At 42.5% G+C, this 27,802-nt stretch overlaps 3 protein-coding genes across 3 annotated transcripts in view; all 3 read right to left on the bottom strand.

The window, feature by feature from the left end:
* Positions 1 to 27,802, bottom strand: part of LOC114643553 (protein NLRC5-like) — a 5,922,889-nt gene that overhangs the window by 2,943,738 nt on the left and 2,951,349 nt on the right. The gene's annotated exons all lie outside the window — the stretch shown is intronic.
* Positions 1 to 27,802, bottom strand: part of LOC114642560 (NACHT, LRR and PYD domains-containing protein 3-like) — a 691,964-nt gene that overhangs the window by 540,719 nt on the left and 123,443 nt on the right. The window lies entirely within an intron of this gene.
* LOC114644529 (uncharacterized) overlaps positions 8,100 to 27,802 on the bottom strand; it is a 597,107-nt gene continuing 577,404 nt past the window's right edge. The window contains exon 7 of the mRNA XM_051925835.1: positions 8,100 to 8,319. Coding sequence (XP_051781795.1) covers positions 8,115 to 8,319 — 205 coding nt within the window. The 3' untranslated portion in view covers positions 8,100 to 8,114. The remainder of the gene's footprint in view (positions 8,320 to 27,802) is intronic.

Here is a 27,802-nt window from a genome sequence, read left to right as displayed (position 1 = left end):
AAAACACCATCCCATAATATTAGTTAACGATTAACACATTTCTATATGTATTGTAAGCATACAATACAACTGATAATATGTTGCGCTTATTTATCTGGTGTACTGACATTTTTGCGCGTTTAACGGCTGAAATCTAACGTGGTTTGTGCCCTTCAGAATGAAAAGAGTTTGCATGTACCTTTTTAATAAAAGGCAAGCTTTTAAGCCTGAGAAATCACCCCGTAAATGCACACGTTTAATTGCACATGTGTTAATATGTATGCTTACACAGTATTAAAAGACACTCAACAAGTACACAGTATTAAAAGACAGTCAACAATTAACATCATTTACTGTCGTTCCCGCGTTTGACTTGTGCTGTAAATCTCTTCCTCGTTTTCAGTTCATGTGATTACGTAGGAGGCGTAATACGTGATGACGCGATACGTGACTCCGCCTCCTCCATTAGAGTATATGGACAAAAAACAGGTTCCAGTTATGACCATTACACGTAGAATTTCGAAATGAAACCTGCCTAACTTTTGTAAGTAAGCTGTAAGGAATGAGCCTGCCAAATTTCAGACTTCTACCTACACGGGAAGTTGGAGAATTAGTGATGAATGAGTCAGTCAAACAGGTTCCAGTTATGACCATTACGCATAGAATTTCGAAATAAAACCTGCCTAACTTTTGTAAGTAAGCTGTAAGGAATGAGCCTGCCAAATTTCAGACTTCTACCTACACGGGAAGTTGGAGAATTAGTGATGAGTGAGTCAGTCAAACAGGTTCCAGTTATGACCATTAGGCGTAGAATTTTGAAATAAAACATGCCTAACTTTTGTAAGTAAGCTGTAAGGAATGAACCTGCCAAATTTCAGACTTCTACCTACACGGGAAGTTGGAGAATTAGTGATGAGTGAGTCAGTCAGTCAGTCAGTCAGTCAGTCAGTCAGTCAGTGAGTCAGTGAGGGCTTTGCCTTTTATTAGTATAGATAAGCAAAAAACTGAAACATAAACAAACACAATCAATAGAAAAGAAAACCAAAATTCAGAATAAACAACAGAGCCATACATCAGACCCCTATTACTCCCCCTTTACACTCCCCCTACTCCGCACATTAATAACAAAAGCAACAGTTAATAATTCATTATAACACAAAGACCACCATAACTTCCCCATTACGCTCCTCCTACTCCGCACATTAATAATAACGTGGTATTGATGCCCACCATTTCTTTGTCTTTCTCTTGGCCACCACAGTGAAATCAGAAATTCATTTTCAGCTCCCCTTCATTGACTGAGCACAGCCCCCCTTTCACTCCCCACACATTTTCAAACACCCCCATTCTATTCATCTGTTTATAAAAAGCAAACTCCAGTCTTATTCTTGAATAAACATTCAACTTAAAAATTAAACAAATATCCGTCAGTTCTGACCCACATTGCTTATTATTTCGACTTTTGAGAATGGCCAGCTTTGCTTTACCTAACAGAAAGTTAAACACCTGAATCCTGCATCGAGTTTTCTTATTATATTTAATTCCAAAAATGAACAGGACTTCATTAAAAGTTCCTATCAAATTGGTACACAAAGCTTCAAAGAACCTGAAGAATCCCGTCAGTCGATTACAATACAAAAACAAATGAAAAATTGTTTCTTTTTGTCCACAGATTATGCAAGAATCATTTTCCGCTTCTTTAATAATGTTCAAAAAGGAGTTGGTGGCAACGATCCCATGCCCAATTCTCCACTGCAAATCTGCAGTTCTTTTGTTACTTGGTGGCTTGTTCAGCTCCCTCTGTGCAGGCCCCCTGTGCCCTTCCACTCCCAGCTTCTCCCTCCATGGAGTGTCCAGCACAGACCCCAGTGCAGAGAAGTGAATCCCCTTAACGCAGTACTCATAAAGCTCTCTCTTGGTCAGTGAGTCAAAGCCCCCCACTGTTCCTTTGGTGAACTTAACAACTGAATGGACTGGCAGTAATGAGAGGTCCACAGCGGGGCAAACATCCAAACTATTACCAGTGGAGCTGATGGAGTCATTTAGCAAGTGATAGTCTTTAGCTACAGAGGAGAGAAGGTGCTGAATCGTCCTGACTGACTTTACTTCAAGAAGAGAAGCCAAGACTTCAGCATCAATGAATAACTTGGTATTGGCATCATAAATCTGTGCCAGTTTCAGTACCTGATGCTTAATAAGAACTGAAACAAAACTCTCACTGTGCAAGAGAGGGCATGAAAAGACAGAATTAAAAATTAAAGGCTCATTTTGAAGCCAGCCAGTTGTGTTAAAATTCCTCCTAAACACCAAGTGCCAAGTTAATAGGACACCTCTGTAAAATTGTGGCAACACAGAAAGGTCCATTTTTTGTAGATTTATTACCAAAACTGCTTCACCAAACCCTAACCCACCCACACAATGAAGGAAACTCAGTGCTAACTCCCTCCAACTCAGGGAATATGAAACACAGAAAAGCTTCTGTAGGACTTGGAGCCTGAGGGCTGCGACTTTTGAGGAGATATCCAGAAGTCCCTGACCACCTTCTTCCAATGGTAAAAACAGCACACTCTGCTTTAGCCAATGCAAGCCGTCCCAGAAAAAATCGACCAAAACTCTTTGGATCTTCTTCAAAAGCCCCAGAGGGGGGTCACCACACATGCGTTTGTGCCACAGCATTGAGGCCACCAAATGATTGATGACGATCACCCGCCCTCTATATGACAGTTTAAGTACGATCCACTTCCACTTGTTCAGACGAGAGGTCACTTTCTCTAAAAGTCCCTCCTAATTACTCTCGTCCACCTCCTCACTGCCCATGACCACACCAAGATACCTGAAGCACTTCCTGTTCCATTTCAGGCCACCAGGCAAGTCTGGTAAAGGACATCCAGACCAGGAGCCCAGTAAGAAGGCGTTACTCTTAGTCCAATTGATTTTTGCTGATGATATGCTCTCGAAAATTTGTTGGAAAGAAATCAAAACTTCAATGTCCCCCTTTGATTTGATAAAAACAATAATATCATCAGCGTAGGCCAAACATTTGAAATTAATATTTGGGCAGGATGGAAATGTCACCCCCTGTAGTGTCTGCCTCAACTGAAAAAGAAACGGCTCGATGGCCAAAGCGTAGAGCATGCCGGACAAGGGGCAGCCCTGCCGAATTCCCCTCCTGACTGGAAATGGTGCACTCAGGGTGCCATTAACTTTTAAAATCCCAAAGACATTGGTGTACAGCATTGCAATCATCTGAACAAAAGTATCACCAAACCCAAAACATTTCAATGTTTTAAACAAAAACCGGTGATCTACTTGGTCAAAAGCTTTCTCCTGGTCAATGGATAAGATTCCTAAATCCATCCCAGAAAGATTTGAGGCTGAGATGATATCACGTAATACAAAAATATTGTCATAAATAGTCCTGTCGGGCACACAGTATGTCTGACAGGGACTGACGAGCAGGTCCATCACAGTCCTCAGGCGGCTGGCCAGGGCCCTCGAGAAGATCTTATAGTCTGTGCACAGCAGACTCACAGGGTGTCAGTTCTTTATTTGGCAAAGGTCTCCCTTCTTAGGCAGCAGAGTGACGACTGCTCTTCTGCAGCTCAACGGCAGTTCCCCGTCCTGTAAACTCTCGAAGAACACCGCGTACACCTCCGCACCCAGCAGGTACCAGAAATGTTTATAGAATTCAGCTGGGATGCCATCGATTCCTGGTGCCTTTCCAGTATTTAAACCAGCCAGTGCATCTGAGAATTCTTGAAGGCTGATGTCTGCCTCCAGCGTCAGCTTGACCGTGTCTGGAAGTTTGGGTAATCCGTACAAATAGTCCAACATGGCCGAATCATCAATTACACCATCTTTAAATAAATCCGAGTAAAAAGACACCGCAAAGTTCTTGATCTCCTCTGTGGTGTGCAGCTCATGACCTTCAGCGTCCTGCAGCATGTGGATCACTTTACTTTCGGCCTCTTTCTTTTCCAGATTAAAGAAAAATTTCGTAGGTGCATCCAGGTGATTTAAAGTTTGAAAACGTGAGCGCACCAAGGCACCTTGGGCACGGAGCTCCAGGAGTTCAGAGAGGGATTTTTTTCTGGATGTTAAAACAGTAAGCGTTTCTTCACTAAAGCAGTCCTGTAAGATGCTGTGCAGATTTGTGATGTCCTCTTCCAGGCTCTTCATCTCATAAAGACACCGCCTGGTCACTTGCTGAGTGTACTGCTGGCAAAAGGCTTTTATCTGCACCTTCGACACATCCCACCACTGTCGAAGAGATGGGAATCTGGACTTGGTTTGTGTCCACTGCAGCCAGGAAAACTCAAAACACTTGAGGAAATGAGAATCCTCTAACAGGGAGACATTAAAGTGGCAAAGAGATTTAGAGAAAGGTTTTACAGTGACAGAGACATTTATTCCTACCAGAGAGTGATCTGAGAATCCGACAGGGCAAATATATGCCTTAGTGATTGTGTTCAGCAGGTGCCTCAGACAGTAAAAAAGGTCCAAACGCGCCATCGAAATGCACCCACCACCCCCCTTAACCCAGGTGTACTGCCTATCTGATGGAAATTTACTTCTCCAGATGTCCACCAGGTCTGAGTGGTCTAATAAGTAGCGTAAAGCTTGGACAGACACTGGATGAGGCTCAGCACCATTACGGTCCAATAAGTTATTATCCGTACAATTAAAATCTCCTCCGACTAACAGGATCTCCCCATTAACAAAACTCTCCAGCACCTTCCTCAGAGCTTTAAAGAAACAAAGTCTCTCTCCTCCATTTGTTGGAGCGTAAGTGTTAATAAACACCAAATCTTGGTTCTTGTCCTTCACCTGAACTACCAAGAGGCGCCCAGCCACCACCTCACTAATGTTAGTGATTTGTAAATTTGCCATTTTTGAGATTAGTATGGCCACCCCAGCACTGACGTGTGAGCCATGACTCAGGACAGCCTGACCCCCCCACTCACACAACCAGTCCGGCTGATTTCTAACATCAGAGTGAGTCTCCTGTAAGAAAGTGACCTGAAGAGCCTTTTGGTTCAAACAGAGCGGCTCTCTTTGCAGTCGCCCTACAGCCATTCACATTTAAACTCCCAATGTGTAAAGACTGCATTGAGGAGACACAAATGGGAGTGAACAGCACTGCACATGACAACCAAAAATAAAGAAGATTTAAGAACATATAAATTATTTCTGAAAAATGGACTTTCGCACCCTGCTAATAACATTTTTTAGCCTGGTAGTTTCTTTTTGGTCCATTCCCAGAAGCGCCGCTTTGCACATCACTCTCTGAGCGGACACCACAAACAATGGAAGGTCAGGGAAGTGATCCTCTCCTCTAATACCCCTCCTGCCTTCAATGAAGTCCAAAAACTTCTAAATACTCTCAGTGTCATACCCGCCACTGAGTCTGTATTGGGACGAGGTCGTACTCCTTACTGAGACGTCAGTGTCACCGTCGTCGTGCTCACGATCACTCAGGTCGCTGTGACAATCACTTTGACTTCTAAGATTCCAGCTACACCCTTGAGATGGCTCGCCAGCTATGTGACTTTTCTTTGCAGATTTTTTAGTGTCTGATTTTTCTTTACGTTTTCGAGTGCGAACTGTAAATTCCTCCTCACACCCCCACTCCTGCACTCTCCCTCTGATCGGTCTCGCCACTCACACCCACACGCTGGTGTTTCTGCATCCACGTCAGTAGCCATAGCTTCATTCACAGCAGGGCCGACGGGCGCAGCTCTCTCTGTGCCGACCTTCGCCGTCTTATCCCCACCGCTGTGGACCTCCGCAGTCTCCAGTTTATCTTTACTCGGTTCTCTGAGCACAGACTCGCACTGAGCACTCCTATCTGACTCGTGTTTAACGTGATCGCCGAGCTCAGCCGACGCATTCCCTTCAGTAGTCAGCCGGCTCGTCTCAGGAGCGACTGTTAACACTGCAGTGGGGAGCAAATCACTCACAACCTGTGCTTCAGCTACGAGCTCAGTTACCTCTGCAGTCTCCTCATCCTCCATACTGTCCACCTCCTCACCACTTTCATACTCCGTCTCATCGCTGATGAAATGGTCTCATTCTTACACTGAGACGCCTTGTGTCCGGCCCTGAGTCCCACAGTTAAAACACTTCATCGAGTCCGAAGTAACAAAACCCACAGAATCACAGCCATCAACTTTGAATCTTAGAGCAACATTTATGTCCTCATTCATGTTGTTCAACACCATAAAAACCTGCCTCCTAAATGAAACAACGTGTTTCAATTCTTTCATTTTACAGCCCAATGGAATCATCACTATGTCTGACAAAACCTGGCCATAGCGGCGCAGTTCCTGCACCAAAACATCATTCTTTAAGAACGGAGGGACATTTGAAATTATAATCTTTTTTGCAGGTGCTGATAGAGGTAAAACAGGAAAAAAAGCGCCATTAACAATAACCCCTTCTTCTACAAGTTTGTCAACCAGGGAATCCTCATTAAGAAAAACCACCACCGCCTTATTCATTCTTGAGGCCGAACGGACATTCTTATAGCCAACAACTTTACCGACAGCCACAACACACTCTTCAGCTGAAACGTGCGGCTCTACTAGTACTTTAGCCCCATGTCGGCGGGAAAGATTCTCATAAAACTGAGGCATTAGACCAGGTAAGGACCCTTTGGACGCGGCCATGGCTAAACGCCAAAGCCGCGTCTTATCTGACAAAACCCTCTGATACAGAAAAATAAGAAATTAGAGTTAGAAAAAAAGAAAAACAAAAAAACTTACTGAAGACAGAAAACTCCGACAGCCAACACCACACTCAGACACGGCCACCCCAGACCACACTAACAGCAAGACAGTAGAGATAGATAGATAGATAGATAGATAGATAGATAGATAGATAGATAGATAGATAGATAGATAGATAGATAGATAGATAGATAGATAGATAGATAGATAGATAGATGAAAGGCACTATATGGTAGATAGATAGATAGATAGATAGATAGATCGATCGATCGATAGATAGATAGATAGATGTGAAAGGTACTATATGATAGATAGATAGATAGATAGATAGATAGATAGATAGATAGATAGATAGATAGATAGATAGATAGATAGATGTGAAAGGTACTATATGATAGATAGATAGATAGATAGATAGATAGATAGATAGATAGATAGATAGATAGATAGATAGATAGATAGATAGATAGATAGATATGAAAGGCACTATATAATAGATAGATAGATAGATAGATAGATAGATAGATAGATAGATAGATAGATAGATAGATAGATAGATAGATAATTTTTAAAATGACCTTTATTTTAAACAGTGACAAAAACATTAACAAAACAATATACACATTCAATTTACATAAAAACCAAGCGTCATAATAAACAAGAGAGCCATACATCCGACCCCAACTACTTCCCCTGTACCCTCCTCCTACTCCGCACATTAATAATAACTTTAACAGTTAATAATTCATTACGACACAAAGACCACCTTTACTCCCCTTTACACTCCTCCTACTCCGCACATTAATAAGAACTTTACCAGTTAATAATTCATTACGACACAAAGACCACCTTTACTCCCCCTTAACACTCCTCCTACTCCGTACATTAATAATAACTTTAACAGTTAATAATTCATTATAACACAAAGACCACCTTTACTCCCCCTTTACACTCCTCCTACTCCACACAATAATAACTACATGATGTTGATGCCCACCATTACTTTTTGTTATTCCCAGTTGAACACCAGTTCACCCCCCTCCACAGCACACAGTACTTGTCGTGTCCCCCACATGTCGCTAAACATTTCTAAATTGTTTGTTAGTTTATGGTACATGAAATCGAGTTTCAGTCTACTTTTGATTAAAATTTTAAAGAGCAGGAGAGCGTCAGTCCTCATGAGGTTCTTCTCTTTATTTCTTCTTGTTTTTAAAATTGCTAACTTGGCCTGTCCTAAGAGGAAGTTTCCAATAACACATTTATTCTGATTGTTTTGATAATAATTAATACCAAAGACAAAGCAAATATTAGAGAACTTAAAACCAAATCCACCAAGAAGAAAGTCCAAGAACATGAACAAAGGCTTCAGCCGTTCACAGTGAATGAACAGATGAAAAATGGTTTCTCTCACATTACAGAATGGACACTGGTCAGTCTCTGAAACTTTAATTGTATTTTGTCACTCCTGAACCCCTCACTCAGCTGACGAGCCCCTGAATCTCCCAGGTTGTTGTTGTTCCTCAGACTCAGTTCAGTCAGCCGTGAGTTTGGAGATGAGAGGACCGAGGAGAGAGCTGAGCAGCAGGCCGAGGTGAGACCACAAGACCACAACCTGTGAAGAAGAAGAGAGACGAGTGAGGACAGACAGACAGACAGAAGGACACACAGCACAAGTGCTCAATGACTGCGCCGTCTTCACTGAAATGCACTTTGACCCTGAGACCACCGCTGTCCTTATAAGGTAAGTCGCTATATACATGACAGCGTCTTCTGCCTTCCTGCCACACTGACTGGTGACAAGTGACTCAAAGTGACATGTGGACATTGGACAGGAATGTGAAGGACATGAGGCTGACAGTGTCCTGCACTCGGGGGTCCAGACAGACTTGTCAAAGCTGATGACAGCGGAGGGACCACCTTGGATTTGTGTCTGTAACTGAGGACTCAGCACATGGAGGGGCTTTGACTGATTTGCAGGACCCCATCCATAGATTCCTGTTAGACACGCCGGTCACTGCTGGACATCGGAGAGCACGACACTCGAGTGTCTGTCATGGTGGGCTCTCCTGATGTCAGACAACTTAGATGATGAGGACACTCTGTCTGTCTATTGTGACAAAGACTGGACTGACTGTGTGATCAGTGACATAATGGACAGGGTGGACAGGACTGACATGTGACACTTCAGACACTCACACGTCACATGCTGTCCACTCCCAGCGCTCCTCTGACCTGAGCTGCCCATTCAGAGCAAAATGGCAGATTGACCTGCTAGCATCGCCACCTGCTGGTAGGTGTTAGAAATGACACAATTGACATCTCAGTGACATCAAACCACACGGAGAATTAAAGAATAAAAAGATAAGAAGAACAGCAGCTGGGCCACCGAAAGAGAAAAGAATCAGAAGATCACAAGAAGAACATGTCAGGGGCTCAGAAAAGGACAAGAATCATCAGGAATTCAGCAGTCCGGACCACCAGGATTAACTCACCTGTGAAGATCAGGAAACAAATCAAAAGAACAACAACACATCCCATAATAAACAGACAGAATATGAAAGAATGTAAAAGAAAACCAAACAATTGTCTCTTCATAGCTCAGTCCTAAATCACAAGCAAATCCTTTTAGTTCTGAAGACACAAGTGAAGCCCCCCATGGCAGCCAGTTTGAGGGGTCCTGATTCTCGAGGTCCGACCACATAAACCTCACAGTCTGAGGGCCAACGCGATTCTCTCAATGACTTCTTCAGGACAAACAATAAAACATAACACACGTTACTAAATAAATCTTAAAAACGTCACTCTGTGACAATGACAATGACGTGTGTGACATTAAAGAGTATTGGCGTCCACTGCAGCTGTCTCCGTGTTTAGGACTCTCGTCATTTGTGTGTCCTTGATGTCACGTTAGAATACGCTGGTTAAGGCCAATGTCTGCAGACACTTTGCAACATTCAAATGAGGACATGTCCCCTGTTCAAGGTGCCAGTGTTGTAATAAAGGGTGACACCAATGTCATCAATCAAGTGACAATTTGTCTAAGAAACAGGCGAGACTCGAGCTGTGAGGGTAGAATACACGACAATGGGGTCACGTCACAAGTCTGATGTATGGGACACCAACAGAGGAGCACATGGACATCAGGAGCAGAAAAGTGACGTCAGAGAGGGGCTGAGCAAATGTCACTTTGTCACTAAGGGTCACAAGGTGGGACAACTGAAATCAGAAACTAATAGAAAGTGCTGGGGATTGTGATGGACACTTGAGGTCACAGGAAGAGAACTGGACTGTCAAGATAGATAGATAGATAGATAGATAGATAGATAGATAGATAGATAGATAGATAGATAGATAGATGAAAGGCACTATATAATAGATAGATAGATAGATAGATAGATAGATAGATAGATAGATAGATAGATAGATAGATAGATAGATAGATAGATGAAAGGCACTATATAATAGACAGATAGATAGATAGATAGATAGATAGATAGATAGATAGATAGATAGATAGATAGATAGATAGATAGATAGATATTATTTTATTTTTAAAATGACCTTTATTTTAAACAGTGACAAAACCATTAACAAAACAATATACACATTCAATTTACATAAAAAACCAAGCGTCATAATAAACAAGAGAGCCATACATCCGACCCCAACTACTCCCCCTTAACACTCCTCCTACTCCGTACATTAATAATAACTTTAACAGTTAATAATTCATTATAACACAAAGACCACCTTTACTCCCCTTTACACTCCTCCTACTCCGCACATTAATAAGAACTTTACCAGTTAATAATTCATTATAACACAAAGACCACCTGTACTCCCCCTTTACACTCCTCCTACTCCACACAATAATAACTACATGATGTTGATGCCCACCATTACTTTTTGTTATTCCCAGTTGAACACCAGTTCACCCCCCTCCACAGCACACAGTACCTGTCGTGTCCCCCACATGTCGCTAAACATTTCTAAATTGTTTGTTAGTTTATGGTACATGAAATCGAGTTTCAGTCTACTTTTAATTAAAACTTTGAAGAGCAGCAGAGCGTCAGTCCCCATGAGGTTCTTCTCTTTATTTCTTCTTGTTTTTAAAATTGCTAACTTGGCTTGACCTAAGATGAAGTTTCCAATAACACATTTATTCTTATTGCTTTGATAATAATTAATACCAAAGAGAAAACAAATATTAGAGAACTTAAAACCAAATCCACCAAGAAGAAAGTCCAAGAACATGAACAAAGGCTTCAGCCGTTCACAGTGAATGAATAGATGAAAAATGGTTTCTTTCACATTACAGAACGGACACTGGTCAGTCTCTGAAACTTTAATCGTAAACAGAAACGAGTTTGTGGCTAAGGCCGAGTGTGTTATCCTCCACTGCAGATCTCCAAGTCTTTTCTGCAATGGTAGTTTATAATAAGCTCTCCATGAAGGTGTGATGTTCTCTGTGACCTGCAGTTCTTTCCTCCACAGTGTCTGGTAACTCCTTCATTTGATTATAAAATGTCACTTTGACACACAGTTTATACAGTTCTTTTTTGGTAAACAGTTCAATGTCTTTCTCGACTAGAGTACCAAAACGCAGAAGGTGCCCAGGCCTGTCAGTGTGGTCAGATACATTTGGCCTCACGATAATGGTAGGCGATGCCATCTCTGCCTCTAATGTGTCCTCACCTGTGAAATATTCGGCACACACAGAACTCGCGCCTGACCTCCTCAATGCTGTTTTTACCTGGCTGAGAAAAAGTTCAACCAGGCGTATTGATCTGATGCCCGGGACTGTCGCTAGGTAGGCAGGGGTGTGCCAGCACCTCATATCTGTGTCAATCAGGTTACTTATTTTTAAAATTCTGTTGTTTAAAAGAATAGATACAAAACAATCGGAAAGCAATAATGGACATTCTAACATAGGGTTCCACACTAAAGGTTCTTCCATGAACCAATAAGTACTCTCCAGATTTAGCCTGGTCCTCCTGAGTTTTCTGTGCCAGATTTGAAGTGCGGATTGATAAAATTTTGGCAACTCAGACCGAACAAACACTGCATTGTTTAAGAAGAAAAAATGTTCAGCGAAATTTAAGCCTCTTACTCTACGAAATAAATCAAAGGCCAGCTGTCTCCACAGCAGGTGCTCGGGTCCGTATAAGAGCCGATGTAACATTTGGAGTCTAAATGCCTCCATCTTGCTTAACAAGTCAATGAGTCCCTGACCGCCTTCTTCTACAGGCAGATACAGGACACTACGCTTCACCCAATGTAGTCCATCCCAAAAGAAATCTAAAATAATGCTCTGGATGGTCTTGATGATAGATAAAGGGGGGTCAACACACTGCAACTTATGCCAGAACATGGAAGCTATCAAATTATTAATAATTAGGACCCTGCCACGACAGGAGATCTCCTTTTGAAGGTATCTCCATTTGTTCAGCCTGGCTTGAACTTTTTCTACCCAGTCTGCCCATTTTTCTTCAGCGAAACCTCCCTGTTTCAAAAACACCCCCAGGTATCTGAAGACTCTTCTATTCCACTGAAGACCACCAGGCAGGTCTGGCGGGTCCCCATTCCTCCATTTGCCAATTAAAAATGCATTACTTTTGTCCCAATTAATCTTAGCAGACAACAGTTGCTCCAATTTAACCAGGCAATATTTTAGTGCCGTGATGTCTCTAGGATGACAGATAAACACTGACAAATCATCTGCATACGCGACCACCTTAAGGTTTAAGTTCGGGCACTGAGGGATGTTCAGACCTTGAAGGTGGATGCGAAGCTGCTGCAGTAGTGGCTCGATGGACAGCGAGAAGAGCATACCGGACAGAGAGCAGCCCTGACGTATCCCTCTGGTTACTTGGAGAGGGGCTGTTAATGCTCCATTCAATTTCACGACACTAAAGACGTTGTGATATAAAAGTCCAATGTGCCTAATGAACGAAGGTCCAAAGCCAAAGGCCTTCAGAACTGTTAAAAGATACTTGTGGTCCACCCTGTCAAATGCCTTCTCTTGATCCAGCGATAAAAGTCCAGTGTCAAAACCAAAGAGTCTTGCCGCATCAATCACATCACGAACCAAGAAGATGTTGTCCAGAATACACCTGTTGGGGACACAGTATGTCTGCTCCGGGTGCACGATACTCGCCATGACTCTTCTTAACCAATTAGCCAGGGCTTTGGAAAAGATTTTATAATCCGCACATAGCAGGCTGACTGGACGCCAGTTCTTTAACTCCGTGAGGTCTCCTTTTTTTGGGAGTTGTGTGATCACCGCTCTGCGACAGGAGAGGGGCATTTCGCCCACTCGCAGACTTTCACTGAAAACCTCTGCCAGATCAGCGCCAAGGTGAGACCAAAAGGCTTTAAAAAATTCAACAGGCAACCCATCGATACCTGGGGATTTACCAATGTTCAGTTCATTCAAGGCTGTAGTCAAGTACTCCAGAGAAATCGTAGTTTCCAAGAAGTCCTTCTCTCTATCCGGAATCTGAGGTAAATCTTGGAGAAAAACTGACGTCTCTAAAGGAACCTCTGCAATGTCCGCAGAAAACAGTCGCTGATAAAACTGGTGCGCCCAGGCTCGAAGGGCTTCAGGCTCCAGCAGTTCCTGACCTTTGTCATTCTTTAAACAGTTAATAATCCTACTTTGGCCAATGGTTTTGTCCAAACTAAAAAAGAATTGTGTGGGAGCGTCCATCTGGGTGAGCAACTGCATTCTCGAGCGGACGAGTGCGCCGTTGACTTTCTTGTCCATGAGGTCTAACAATAATTGTTTCTTAGTTTTAAGGGACTCAAACATGCTGCCATCAAAGTTAGAACATAAACCTGAATGAAGGTCTTCAATTTCCTTCTCCAGCTCCGAAATGGCTGCATTCACATCTCTGGTGGTCTGCTCTGTGTATTGTTGGCACAATACGCGTATTTCAGTTTTAGTACAATCCCACCATTGCCTCAGTGAGCTGAAATTCTTCTTTTTGCATCTCCATTGATTCCAGAAATACAAGAAGCAGTTGATAAAGTGAGGGTCTTTCAGTAGATTACTATTAAAGTGCCAGTAGGACTTGACAGAATGTTTAGAGAGAACAGAAATTTGAAGGAAAACAAGAGAGTGGTCAGATAAGGCAGTTGGAAGAATGGAGCAGTTAGTAATGAGATTCCTATGATGTTTGTGGATGTAAAATCTGTCAAGTCTGGCCATAGAAAGCAGCCCAGCTGAGCCCTTCACCCACGTATACTGTCGGACCCCCGGATGAAAATCTCTCCAAATATCAATGAGATTATTGTTGGTAACCACAGAACCCAATGCGATGACGGACCCCGGATGAGGTTCTAGCCCATTCCTGTCCAGCTGTGCATTATCTGTGCAATTAAAATCACCCCCCACAAACACCAGCTCATCATCCTCACACATCTTCAGCACATCATTTAATACAGAGAAGCAGTGAGTTCTCTCAGTCCCTGAGTTTGGAGCGTACATATTGACAAACACCCACTTCTTGTCCCCCATAAGTGCTTCTACCTTCATCAGCCTCCCCAGGATTAACTCCGAACAAACCGCCCTGTCTGGTACAAAACTTTTTGAAAACAGAATTGTGACACCCGCACTGATATTGGAGCCATGACTTAAATGTGCCACCCCCTGCCACTCTCTGTGCCAGTCAGACTGATTTGCCACGTCAGTGTGTGTTTCTCGAAGGAAGGCCACGTTAATCTTTTTTTGCGCTAAGTGCTCAAATAGCGCCGTTCGTTTCACCAAATCCCTGCAGCCGTTTACATTTAAGGAGCACAAGGAATAGACAGGCATAATACAGGAGAGGAAAGTAGCAGTCAACAACACTGAGGTAACCCAAAAAATAGGGAATTGCATTAAAACTGCCATCATGATTGCTCTTCAAGGGAACGTTTCACTTTACTGATAATGTTCTTTAAGCGGACTCTCTCTTTGGCGGTCAGTCCTAGTTCAGCAGCCCGACGACGCACTTGTTTCGCTGAGGTCAGAAATAAATGAAGATTAGGAAAGTGTTCAACAATGTGGACCCCCCTTTTCCCTTCTAAAAACTCTAGGAAACGCAAAATGCTGTCCGTGCTGTAGGCCTCGTGTAAGCTCGAGTGAGATGACAGATCCACCCTGATTGACGGGTCTGATTCATTGCCGTCCTCCCCTCCATCTCCTGTCACTGTGCTGTCAGTCTGCTGCAGAGCACTAGCGGCGGCCTCTACACCTTCAGTTTTCGTGCTCTTCTTGGCTCGTCCACCACTGGTTGTTTGCTCTTTTCTCTTTCTGGTTACCGGCTTAACCACACTGTGTTCACCGTCACCGTCTTCACAGAGCATTTCTCCATCGGCCCCCGTCACTTGTGTTTCTTCAGCAGTCAATGACTGCACAGTCAGATCGCTCTTCTCCGCCCCCCCTTGAGAAGGCGCAGCGCTTGGGTCCGTCTCTACAGCGGCAACACTCTCAGTGGGTGTCTTTTGTAAAAGCGCTGCAGAGTCATCTGGATAACATTCGACCCCTGGTGCAACCGTAGACACCACCTCCTCCTCTTCATGGCTGACTGCAGCCTTCTTATTCCCACTACTTTCACTAATTTGCCCGTCATCGGCCGCTGCGCCCGTAACTATTTCAGTCCTCGGGTAGTTTTCCATCGCAGGCTCTCTGCTTGACACTTCCGGCTCCCTTGCTTCATGTCCCGGGCCTACAGTGATACTTTGTACAGTTGTTATCTCACCCTGATCTTCAGCCACTTTATCAGAATCATAACTTTGATCTTCCATTTCTGAATCACTAAACACCGACTCATTTTCTTCATTGTCCGAAGTGTTATTACGGGGGTCTCTGTGCTCGCCAGACGGTCCTGGCTTATTCGGGTTGACAGTCATCTCACCTCGCTTACACAGACTCGCTTTGTGCCCCGTCTGACCACACTTAAAACATTTCATTAGTTCTGTAGTGATAAAAACTATATACTCATAACCCTCTACTTTAAATTTCAAAGCCACATCACGCTCCTCACGCGAGTTATTTAGCAGCATGTACACCTGTCTCCTAAAAGACACGACGTGCTTCAAATCAGGAGAACGGCAGCCAAGCGGAATCATAACTAAGTCAGATAGGACTTCACCATATCGACGAAGTTCGTTTAATAAAACCTCATTTTTCAAAAAAGGTGGAACATTTGAAATTATAACTCTTTTAGTAGGAGTGATAAAGGCAGCACCGGCACTAGCGAGCCGTTTATCAGCAGGCCCTCCTGCACCAGAGTATGCACCATAGCTTCATCACTTAATAAGACCACAACCGTTTTATTCATGTGAGAGGCAGACTTTACATTCTTACTACCCACTCTCTTCAACACCTCAACAACACACAGCTCAACAGAGACCATCGGGTCCACAACCACCTTAATTCCGTGTTTTCGTGAAAGGTGTTCAAAATTACGCGGGTTAAGCCCTGGAGGCTTTGCTCGGGACACGGCCATGGCGGTGAGCCGCAGCCACGTCCGACTATTACAACACTCACTAACAATAAACAATAGACTTTTAAATAAATGGCAAATCAGTAAAAAAATCTGTATATATCAAATTGATAGTAAAGAAAGATTGAAAAAGAAAACCGAGAAAATACTCACAGAAACTCTCCACGAACGAAGCCACCAACAACCACGCCCACCCCAGACCAGAGTAATCGACAGACAGATAGATAGATAGATAGATAGATAGATAGATAGATAGATAGATAGATAGATAGATAGATAGATAGATAGATAGATAGATGTGAAAGGCACTATATGATAGATAGATAGATAGATAGATAGATACATAGATAGATAGATAGATAGATAGATAGATAGATAGATAGATAGATAGATAGATAGATAGATAGATAGATAGATAGATAGATATTATTTTTATTTTTAATATAAACTTTATTTTGCACAATAAACAGCAGACATGAACACATCAATCCCAATAACACTGTCATTACTCCTCCACTACTCCCAGTCCCCACACATTAAGTACACACGTCTGTATTTAGTATTCAGCACTCCAGCTAATCCTTCTAACATTTAACATTATAATTTCACACCCGCTCTTCTTCGTTATTCCAAATTGATTTTTTGTTGCCCCCCCTAAATAGAGCACAGCACCCCCTTCACTCCCCACACTTTTTCAAATTCTTCAATATTACACATTGTTTTATACTATGTAAATTCTAGCTTGATTCTTGAAATTACATAAAATTTGAAAATAAACAGTACCTCATCTGGTAACGTACCACACTGTTTATTATTAGGTGTTTTTAAAATGGCTAACTTTGCTTGCCCAAGTAAATAATTTAAAAGTTGAAATTTAGATTTTGATGTTTTGTTATATTTCATGCCCCAAATAAATCTCTGAACATCAAAAGAAACAGTAAATTTTTTACATATTTTCTGAAAATACACCAACAGAGATTTCAGTCTCGTACAATATAAAAATAAACGATAAACAGTCTCTTTCTCCCCACAGAAGGCCCATTTATCGCTCACGTCGCTCTGAAGTTTATTTAGAAACACATTTGTTGCGATGACCCCGTGTACGACTCTCCATTGTAAATCGCCTGCTCTCTTATTATTAGGGGGTTTATAAAATTCTCTCCATGCTGGCCTGACCTCTGTTTTTACATTTAATTTTTCAGTCCAGAGTGTCATGATGGTGTTTTTTAAATTTGAAAAATGGAAAACCTTGATGCAGTATACATACACATCTTTTTTTGGTAAAGATCGAAAAAAAATATTTTCCTGTTCGTCAAGCCTTAAAATCGAGTCCTCCCTCACACCATTCATGTGCAATTTGGGTTCCACCTCCAGATCAGTAAAGCAGCCCTCCTCCTCCTCCTCCTCCTCCTCCTCCTCCATCTTGTTAAGCACTGAGGTCGAGTTCCCCTGACTTTCTCTTAGCCTGATGAAGTCTTTTGCCATAAATGATAATAAATAATTGACAATTCTTATTGATCGAATGCCCAGCCTTGAAGCTAACACAGTGGCATCTTTAAAACTCTTGTTGTCCTCCTCCAATAACTGAGAAAAAACCACAATGCCACTTTTGATCAAATTCTTTACAAAACTAATTTTAAAAAGCAGTGGACATGTGAATAAAGAATTAAAAATGAGGGGTTCATTGAAAAGTGAAGGGGACTTGGATGGCACTCTCTGAAGAAAGGAGCTCCAAGTACGTAAAACTCCCTTATAAAATTTGAGTAACGAAGTGAGATCAAACCTGCTCAAATGTATGAGCAATAACTGCACATCAAAACCCAAATTTTCAATCTTATGGAAAAATGAAAGAGCTATTCTTTTCCAAATTAGGGGTTCTAAAGAGAAAAAAAGGTGCTGTAAAACTATCAATGTGAAACTAGCGTCCTTACAGCAGACATCAATCAGGCCTTGTCCTCCTTCCTCCACCGGTAAACAGATGAGCCCTTTCTTCAGCCAGTGCACACCATTCCAAAAAAAATTAACTAATAATTTCTGTATGGAGTGTAAGAGTCCTGATGGCGGGTCAACACTCATCAGTCTGTGCCACAGCATGGAGGCAACAAGATTATTGATAACAAGAACTCTTCCTCTAAAAGAGAGCTTAGGCGCAATCCACTGCCATTTCTTCAATCGTAACTCAATCTGTTGTAAACAGCCCTCCCAGTTGTCTTTTTCAATGTCCTCACCACCCAGCCTAACGGAAAGCTTTCTTATTCCAGCCCAGCCCTGATGGTAAGACAGGCGGAGGACAATGTGCCCAGTCCCCTGATAAATACGCATTCCCCTTCTCCCAGTTAACTTTAGCAGAAGATGCTCCCTCAAAAAGTGCTAAACATTTACTCACAGCAGAGACGTCTTCATCAGAATTCACAAACACCACGACGTCATCTGCATAGGCCAGAAATTTAAAAGTTAGATTTTTACACAACGGAATTGTAAATCCCTGCAGGTGTTTCTCAAGTTGCCTAAGAAAAGGTTCAATGGAGATGGCATATAACATCCCCGACAAAGGACACCCCTGACGAGTCCCCCTGGTCACAGCGAATGGCTGGCTTAACACCCCATTGATTTTTAACACTCCAAAAATGGAATACAACAATTTGATGTACTTTACAAAAGGTAAAACAAAGCCAAATGCTCTTAGAGTTGTGAATAAATATTTGTGGTCGACCTGATCAAAAGCCTTTTCTTGGTCTAAAGAAAGAACGCCAACATCGAGGTTGAAAGTTTTCGATGCAGATATGACGTCCCTCAGCACAAATATGTTCTCGTGAATTTGTCTGTCCGGTATGCAGTAGGACTGGTAGGGGTTGATGATGCTGCCCATCACTTTTCTCAGCCTCGTCGCTAACCCTTTTGAAATGATTTTATAGTCCATGTTGAGTAAGCTCACAGGCCTCGAGTTCTTCAGAAGGCAGAGGTTGCCTTTCTTAGGGAGCAAAGTGACGACAGCTCGGCAACATCTGACCAGAAGCTCCCCTGTCTGTAAACTGTCCTGTACAACCTCAAAAAAATCCATGCCCAATAACGGCCAGAACTGTTTATAAAATTCATATAATCCGTCAGTTCCTGGCATCTTTCCAGTATTTAGACCATTGAGTGCAACTGTGAGTTCTCGAAAAGTGAGGTCGCTGTCCAGAAATTCGGCAGAATCGTCAGAAATGTCAGGCAGTCCTTTGAACAAAGTAGCTGAAGAAGAGAGACTGAGCGGCTCCTCTGAAAACAAAATCTCGTGAAAAGACACAGCAAAGTCCCGGATGTCCTCCCGCTCTCTCAGCTCTTCTCCAGTATCTGTTTGGAGAACATGAATAACTTTACCTTGGGCCTCCTTTTTTTCCAAAGCAAAGAAAAATTTTGTAGGTGCATCTAGATGGTTAAGTTGTTGAAAGCGAGAACGTATTAAAGCTCCGTGTAGTGTTGTTTTCTTTGCACTCAGGGTGTGCAGCAGATCCTCAGAGTAGCCATTTAACAGAGTCTGATGGATCTCGGTGATCTCCTCCTCGAGTGTCTTCATTTTTAAAATTTAGGTCTTGGTGACGTGTTCAGTGTATTGCTGACAGAATTGTCGAATCTGCACCTTGGACACGTCCCACCACTGTCTCAGGGATCCAAAACGCAGCTTGGTGGATCTCCACTGCTCCCAAAAGAAATTCAAACATTTCACAAAGTGACTGTCCTGAAGTAGAGTGGTGTTGAAGTGCCAGTAAGATTTAGATGGGAGGAGAAAAGTAACAGAAACCAGAGAGTGATCGGAAAAAGCGACAGGAGTGATGAGAGTGGTAGTTAATAAATTTAGGTGCCGTTTTGGACTGTAAAAGCGATTCAAACGGGCCATCGAGAGGTGCCCTTTGCTCCCTTTGAGCCACGTGAACTGTTTGTCAGCTGGAAAGTGAGAGCGCCACACATCCACCAAGTCATAGGCCTCGACGATTTCCCTGAGTATACTGACTGACCCCAAGTGCGGCTCGGCCCCATTTCAATCCATAAACTAGTCCTCTGTACAATTAAAATCCCCCCCAGCACGACGATCTCATTATTAGTAAATTCATCCAAAATCCCCCGTAATAATTAAAAAAAATCCACCCTGGCAGTGCCGTTATTTGGGGCATAGACATTAATAAAAACCAATGAGTTGGGGCCATCCTCTGCCTGCACAACTAACAGTCTGCCAGCCATAACCTCAGTCACCTTTGTGATTTTTACTAATCAGCACTGCCACCTCCGCGCTCACACTGGTGCCATGACTGAAAAAGCCCGTCCCTCCCCAGTCCTGCACCCAGGCGGCCTGACTCTCCGGATCTGAGTGGGTCTCTTGTAGGAACCCCACATCTAAGTGTTTTGTCTTAAAAAATCACAGACCAAGTTCCTCTTCAAATTGCCTCGACAGCCTTTCACATTTAGGGTCCCCACATGTAACTCAGCCATAGTTACACCACAAAAGAAACAAAGAACACACCAGAAAACCAAAAGATTCACTTTCTTGACTTGACCATCCATCAGGACTTATTTTGAAGAATCTTGCGCACTCTGCTCATTACGTTTTTTAACCTGGTGGTCTCCTTTTGGTCCAACCCTAAGTTAGCTACATTGCGCTTTATGTTTTTTGCTGAGCTCAAAAAGAGATCAAGGTCTGGAAAATAGTCCTGTACTTGAACACCCCTCTTACCCTCTAAATATATCCAGAACTTCCTGATGCTCTTCGTACTGTATCCTCCTTTAGGCTCCAAACCAAACACTGAGAAGGTGTTACCAGAAATGTCACCACTATCTGCAATATCCTTCTTGTTAACTGACACAATTTGTTTTTTGGACAGATTGTCCAACATTAAAATCTTCTGTGCTCCTGTAGTGGACTCCACTGCTTCTTTTCTTTTTCTAGTGGTTATTTGTGACGTCTCCTTACACCCACTCAACTCCACACTCACATCCATCATGGCTGCCTCACTCACTCCTGCTCTCTTTGTAACTTTTATTTCCTTGCTGCTGCTGCTGCTTGCTATTTGTTTAGTGCCCAGGTCCAACTCAAGATTGCCCCCATTAATATCAACAATGGCCATGTCTGAGGTTGTCTCATTATTGGTGGGCAGTGCTGCACCACTTGGAGATGATCATCTCCTGTTGTATCATTACAGCTCCCTTCATCCTGAAGCAGGGGGACATTCTTATCACTGCAGACCTGTGTAGTCTCAGCTGTGTGCCCTTCTTTAAGGACGGAGGCTCCTTCACCAGGGACACTGGGCTCATCTACAGGTGTATCACCAGCCTCGGCCAGCACACCTTCATTATTATTTTCATGCTCTTGTTTAGAGTCTAGTGCAGCATTATCTTTGTCAGCAGGCTCCATTGGCTCCTCAGTTTCCTTCTCATCTAATTCACTCTCACTATCAGTCAGCTCACCTTCTTCAAACTCCTCCTCCTCTTCAGTCTCTAGCTCACTCTCTCTACACCCTGCTCGACCAGTCGGGGCACCAGCGCTTCATCATCCAGGAAAATCACCACCGCTTTATTCATACGTGAGGCCAACCGCACATTCTTACACCCCACCACCCTACCGACCTCCATAACGCAGGCCTCCACCGAGACCACCGGATCAACAAGCAACCTTACGGCGTGCCTTCTGGAAAGGTTAGAAAAACTGTGTGGAGATAAGTCATCTCGTATAACTTTAGACGCCGCCATAGCGGCAAAGCCGAAACAGAGTCCTCTTTAAAAAACTCAAAAAGTATTCATAAAACTAAAAACAAACAAGGAAAAAAGAAAAAAGGAAAAGACATAAAGAGAGATACTCACAACACGCACCAGCCATCGACGGCCGAAACCACAGACACGCCCACCGCAGACCACAACAATCGAGAGCCAAACGGACAGATAGATAGATAGATAGATAGATAGATAGATAGATAGATAGATAGATAGATAGATAGATAGATAGATAGATAGATAGACAGACAGATAGATAGATAGATAGATAGATAGATAGATAGATAGATAGATAGATAGATAGATAGATAGATGTTAAACAGACCTTTATTAACAAATTATAACACAACTGCAGTCAAATTAACAGCCAAAATTCAGCAACATTTAAAAGTAAAGTTTTCCTACTCAGACTTTAGTACCAGACATTCATTTTCCATGGAACATAAAACATCATTTACAGCCCATATTTCTCTAAATACATCTAATTGATTAATTAGTTTAAAATATGCAAATTCAATCTTCAATTTTCTTTTGAAGGAGGACCTTAAACATTAATAGAGCATCGGTGGTTTTCAGACCTTTATCTCTATTTCTTATTGTTTTTAAAGTTTAATGGTTGTAATCTGGTACAATACAGGAATAAATGATAAATTGTTTCTTTCTGAAGGTGTAATGGACACTGATCTGTTGTGCTGGCGCCAATGGTTTTTAAGAATGAATTGGTAGCTAGTGCTACATGTAGAATCCTCCACTGCAGGTCCCCAACTCTTTTCTCAATGGGAGGTTTATATAAAGTCCTCCATGCTGGAGATGTCGTGTCATGCAGACACAGAGTGTTCCTCCAGAGGGTATCAGTCATCTCCTTCAGATGTATAAAATGGGATACTTTAAGGCACCAGTCATACAATTCTTTTTTTGACAAATCTTGGAACAAAATTCCATTTATATGATTAATTTTTAAAATTGAGTTTTTAGGCCTGATAAAATCTTTTACATTTGGTTTAATTCTAATGTCACATTCAGGAGGTTCTGCCTCTTTTATGAGATCTCCAGAGATATAATCCTCACACAGGGGACCTGCACCCAGTTGCACTAAAGAGACTTGTAGTTTGTTAATAATCGACCCCCCAAAGCGGACAGACCTAATCCCGAGCTCATGTGTCACAGCTGCCTCAGACTTCCACTAGTTGCTGATCAGATCAATAAAGTCAGCTTCTTTAGTAAAGCCATTGATCATAAGCAAGGAGTTTAAACTGATCCGAGTCAAACTCCAAGGTTGGATTCCATACTACTGGTTCTTCAAGTAACCAGAAGACTGATTCCTAATTAAGTCCCACTCTGCTTGTTTTAGTATGCCAAATTAATAACATGTTGCGGTAAAAAACGGGCAGCACAGACAGCGGCAATCGCTTGACGTCAATGAAAAGGAGTTGGAAATCAAAATTAAGATTACCAACCCTATGAAAAAAGCGAACGCCAAACTCCTCCACCGCAAAGGCTGAGGGGCGTACAAAAGACGCTGTAAATCTGTCAGCCTAAAAGCTTCAATTCTGCACAGAATGTCCACCAAGCCCTGACCACCTTCATCCACAGGCAGATGTACCACACTGCGTTTAACCCAATGAATTTTGTCCCAAAAAAAATCCAGCAAAATTCTCTGAATTTCTTTTAATAGCCAAAGTGGAGGATCTGCACACCTAAATTTATGCCAAAGCATTGAAGCGATTAAATTATTAATAATCAGCACTCTACCCCTAAAAGAGAGCTTGGTGACCACCCATTTCCATTTCTTCAGTCTCCCCTGAATTTGATCAATTAAGCCCTCCCAGTTATCAGCTGTGGCTCCAGACTTCCCAGTGTAAATTCCCAGATGTTTAAACACCTTAGAGTTCCATGTTAAACCACTTGGGAGGCTTGGGGGAGGACAATCCCACTTGCCCATCAGAAAGGCATTACATTTGGACTAGTTGACCCTGGCAGATGACACCGTTTGAAACACCTGTAAACAGTCCTGCAGCAGGACAACATCATCAGGTTCAGTGATGACAACTGTGACATCGTCAGCATATGCCACCACTTTAAAGGATGCAGTGGGACACACAGGCAATGACAGGCCATGAAGTAATTGGCGAAGTCTGAGGAGCAGGGGCTCTTTGGACAGCAAGTATAACATACCAGAGAGTGCACACCCCTGACGAATGCCCCTTGTAACAGAAAATGGGGCTCCCAATCCTCCATTAATTTTTAAAACACTAAACACATTTGTGTACATTAATTTAATATAACCTAGAAAGGTCTCACCAAAACCAAACCTCTCTAGAACTTTAAATAAATACTGGTGGTCTACCCGGTCAAATGCCTTCTCTTGATCCAATGAGATGAGACCCGCCTTAAACCCAAGAGTCTCAGATGCAGATACCAAATCCCGCACAAAGAAAATGTTATCAAAAATACATCGTTCAGGGACACAGTATGACTGATCAAAGGCCACCAAGCACTTCATGACAGTCCTCAGACGAAGAGCCAACGCTTTGGAAAAGATTTTGTAGTCCGAGCATAGTAGGCTGATTGGTCTCCAGTTCTTAATGTTGCAAAGATCCCCTTTTTTTGGCAAAAGAGTTAAAACAGCTCTCCGACAACTCACAGGAAGTTCTTTATCCCTGATGCTCTCCACGAACACAGTCAGGAAGTCCTTACCCATGATATCCCAAAAGGACCTGTAGAATTCGACGGGAAGTCCATCAATCCTAGGGGCTTTGTTCTGATTTAAACTCCCAAGAGCACTAGTGAGCTCCTCCAGTGATAGTGGCAGGTCGAGTACTTCCTTAGTGGATGGAGTCAACTGTGGTAAGCCATTAAAGAAAAATTCTGTGTTTGAAGACAAGTCCACGGTTTCTGCAGAGAATAAGTCTTTGTAAAATTTTAAGGCAAATTCCCTGATCTCCTCGGTCTCCGTCATTTCAGTCCCATCTGCAGTTTTCAGACAGTGAATGATTTTTGCCTGAGCAACCTTTTTCTCCAAAGAAAAGAAAAACTGCGTAAGGGCATCTACGTGAGAAATATTCTGGAATCTCCCTCGGACAATGGCGCCCTTCACCTGTTCATCCAGCAGGGACCTCAGAGAATCCTTTTTGTCTTGTAGGGACTCAAGCAAAGTGGCATCAAAACCGCTATCCAGTTTGGCTTGAATTAGCCCAATGTCCTCTTCCAGTTCTTTAATGGCCATGGTGACCTTTCTAGAAGAATGTTCAGAATAAAACTGGCAAAACAGTTTAATTTGGACCTTGGAGACGTCCCACCATTGTTTCAAAGATGAGAATTCACTTTTGCTGAGTCTCCATTTGTCCCAAAAGAGATGAAAGTGTTGAAGAAATAGAGAGTCTTTAAGAAGTTTAGAATTAAAGTGCCAGAAAGATTTAAAATTACTCTCAGACCCCAAAGAAAAACGAGTGAGAGCTAAACTATGGTCTGAAAACCCTGTGGGCAGAAGGCAAGAGCCCAAAATGAGGTTCAAATTGTGCTGTAAAGTATAAATTCTGTCCAGCCGTGCCATAGATAACATGCCACTGGAGGCCTTGAGCCATGTGTACTGTCTCGCCGTCGGGTTCAACTCCCTCCACACATCCACAAGTTCTTGCTGATGAAGGACTGACTGCAACATCTTGACTGACCCCGGGTGAGGCTCAGCGCCATTCCTGTCCATCACTGCATGTTCAGTGCAATTAAAATCACCAGCTAAGAACACGACATCCTCTGATCTGCACTCAGCGAGTACGTCTTTTAACAAAAGAAAAAAAGAAACTCTCTCTTTGCCCTCATTTGGAGCGTAGACATTTATAAAAATAATGTTTTTCCCCTGAATATGAACAACAAGCTTCATGAGACGGCCTTTAACTTGCTCAAGACAGTCTATGGACTCTGGGAGAATTGCTTTACTGAAGAGCACTGCCACCCCTGCGCTGGCACTGGAGCCATGGCTCAGAAACGTCATGCCACCCCAGTCCCTCTGCCACTCCGACTCATTCATTGGGTCAGTGTGAGTTTCTTGAAGAAAAATCACATCAAGTTTTTTATGTTCTAAATATTGAAAAAGTACGGCTCTCTTTGAGGAGTCTCTGCAGCCGTTAACGTTCAAAGAGCCCAAAGAAAGAGCAGGCATTAGAAAGAATAGAAATGGAGCAGCAATGACAACAAGAACTTTAACTAATGAAGCAAAGAGGAACTGGTGTGGAGCCATTATGTGCTGGAGGTGAGAGACTTTCTAACTTTGCTGATAACATTCTTTAAACGATTAAATTCTTTTCTTTCCATTCTCAAAGGAACAGCATTACGCATAACACGATTAGCTGAAACCAAAAAAAGTTCCAGGTCAGGAGAATGTTCTACAACATTCAAGAAAATCCAGAAAGCTCAGAATGCTTTCAGTGCTGTACTCCGTTTTTCCAAGAGTACCAGTTAAATTGTCACTTGACATGCAAGAGTCACTGTCCTCACCACCCTGCTCACTCTCCTCACACTCTGGGCTAATTGTCACCTCTCTGGTATTTAAAAAGTATTTTTTAAAGACACGTCAGCCCCATCTGTCAGGTTCATTTTGTTACTTCTCTTTGCACCAACTCCACCGTCTGAGGTTTCTTTCCTCTTTCTGGGGAGTGTCGTCCATTCTTCTTCAACATTCATTTCATCAACAATTCCAGCTTTTTCTTCCCTAACTGCACATGGTGCCTGGTTCAGTTTCTGCCACAGCTTTGAGATTCAAGAGAGGGCAAGCAGCTCCACTGTGGACTGTGGACTCAGGACTGGCCTTGGCCCGCTCATCCACCTTAGATAGTTCACAGGCAGCAGCAGCAGCATTCAAACTTTCAATGTCATCCACCTCAGTTGGTGACGTTTCTCTGATAAGCTGCATAACCTCAGCCTTAGCTGGGCCTGTTTCTTCAGCCTGATGTATGTTCAGACCAGAGGACTTCAACTTGGCCTCAGCCAATCTGTACACTTCAGGCATTTTTGTCTCAGTTTTCTTTATTTCACTCCTTTCAACTGTGGAGCTACAACTGGGTATCTGATTTTCAGAACTTCCTGAAGTCAAGCTAAGAGTACCTGTGGCTACCTCACAGATAACAATCTGCTGATCTTCAGTCCTCAGACTCATCCTCTACATCTGACTCCATCACTGCATTGATGTTACCTCCCATAGAATAACTTCCATCAGTTCTCTTACAATCAACTGCTTTGTGCCCTGCACGGCCACATTTAAAATATTTCATTGATTCAGAAGATATAAACACAATATAATCACATCCATCAACTTTGAATTTCAGAGCAACATCTAACTCATTGTAACCTCTGTTGAGGAGCATAAAAACCTGTCTCCTAAATGAAACCACATGCTTTAATTCTGGCTGTTTACACCTCAAAGGAATCAAAGTAATATCAGAAATAATCTCGCCATACCTGCGCAATTCATTACGTAGCAGTTCATTCTTCAAGAGAGGAGAAACATTAGAGATTATAATCGTCTTTGAGGGAGTTGAAAGCAGCAAAACAGAAATGAGGGTTCCATTAATAACTAGGCCTTCCTGGACCAGTTGGTGAACTAAGGGCTCCTCATTTAGAAATACCACAACTGCCTTATTCATTCGTGAAACAGAAATAATGTTTTTACATCCAATTATTTTTCCAATTTCAGTAACACACTTCTCTACTAAAACTACTGGATCAACAATCAACTTGATGCCATTTCTTCTGCTAAGGTTTTCAAAGCCATGTGGCAAAAGGCCTGGCTGTATCCCTCCCTAGCCACTTCTTTAAAAAAAAACACTATATAAACTTGAAATAATAACTATATATAAATAACACAGCTAA

The sequence above is a fragment of the Erpetoichthys calabaricus genome, chromosome 4 (assembly GCF_900747795.2).
Source record: "Erpetoichthys calabaricus chromosome 4, fErpCal1.3, whole genome shotgun sequence".
Classification (NCBI taxonomy): domain Eukaryota; kingdom Metazoa; phylum Chordata; class Cladistia; order Polypteriformes; family Polypteridae; genus Erpetoichthys; species Erpetoichthys calabaricus.
Note: the sequence above shows the minus strand (reverse complement) of the source record. Positions and strands in the feature narration are given on the sequence as shown.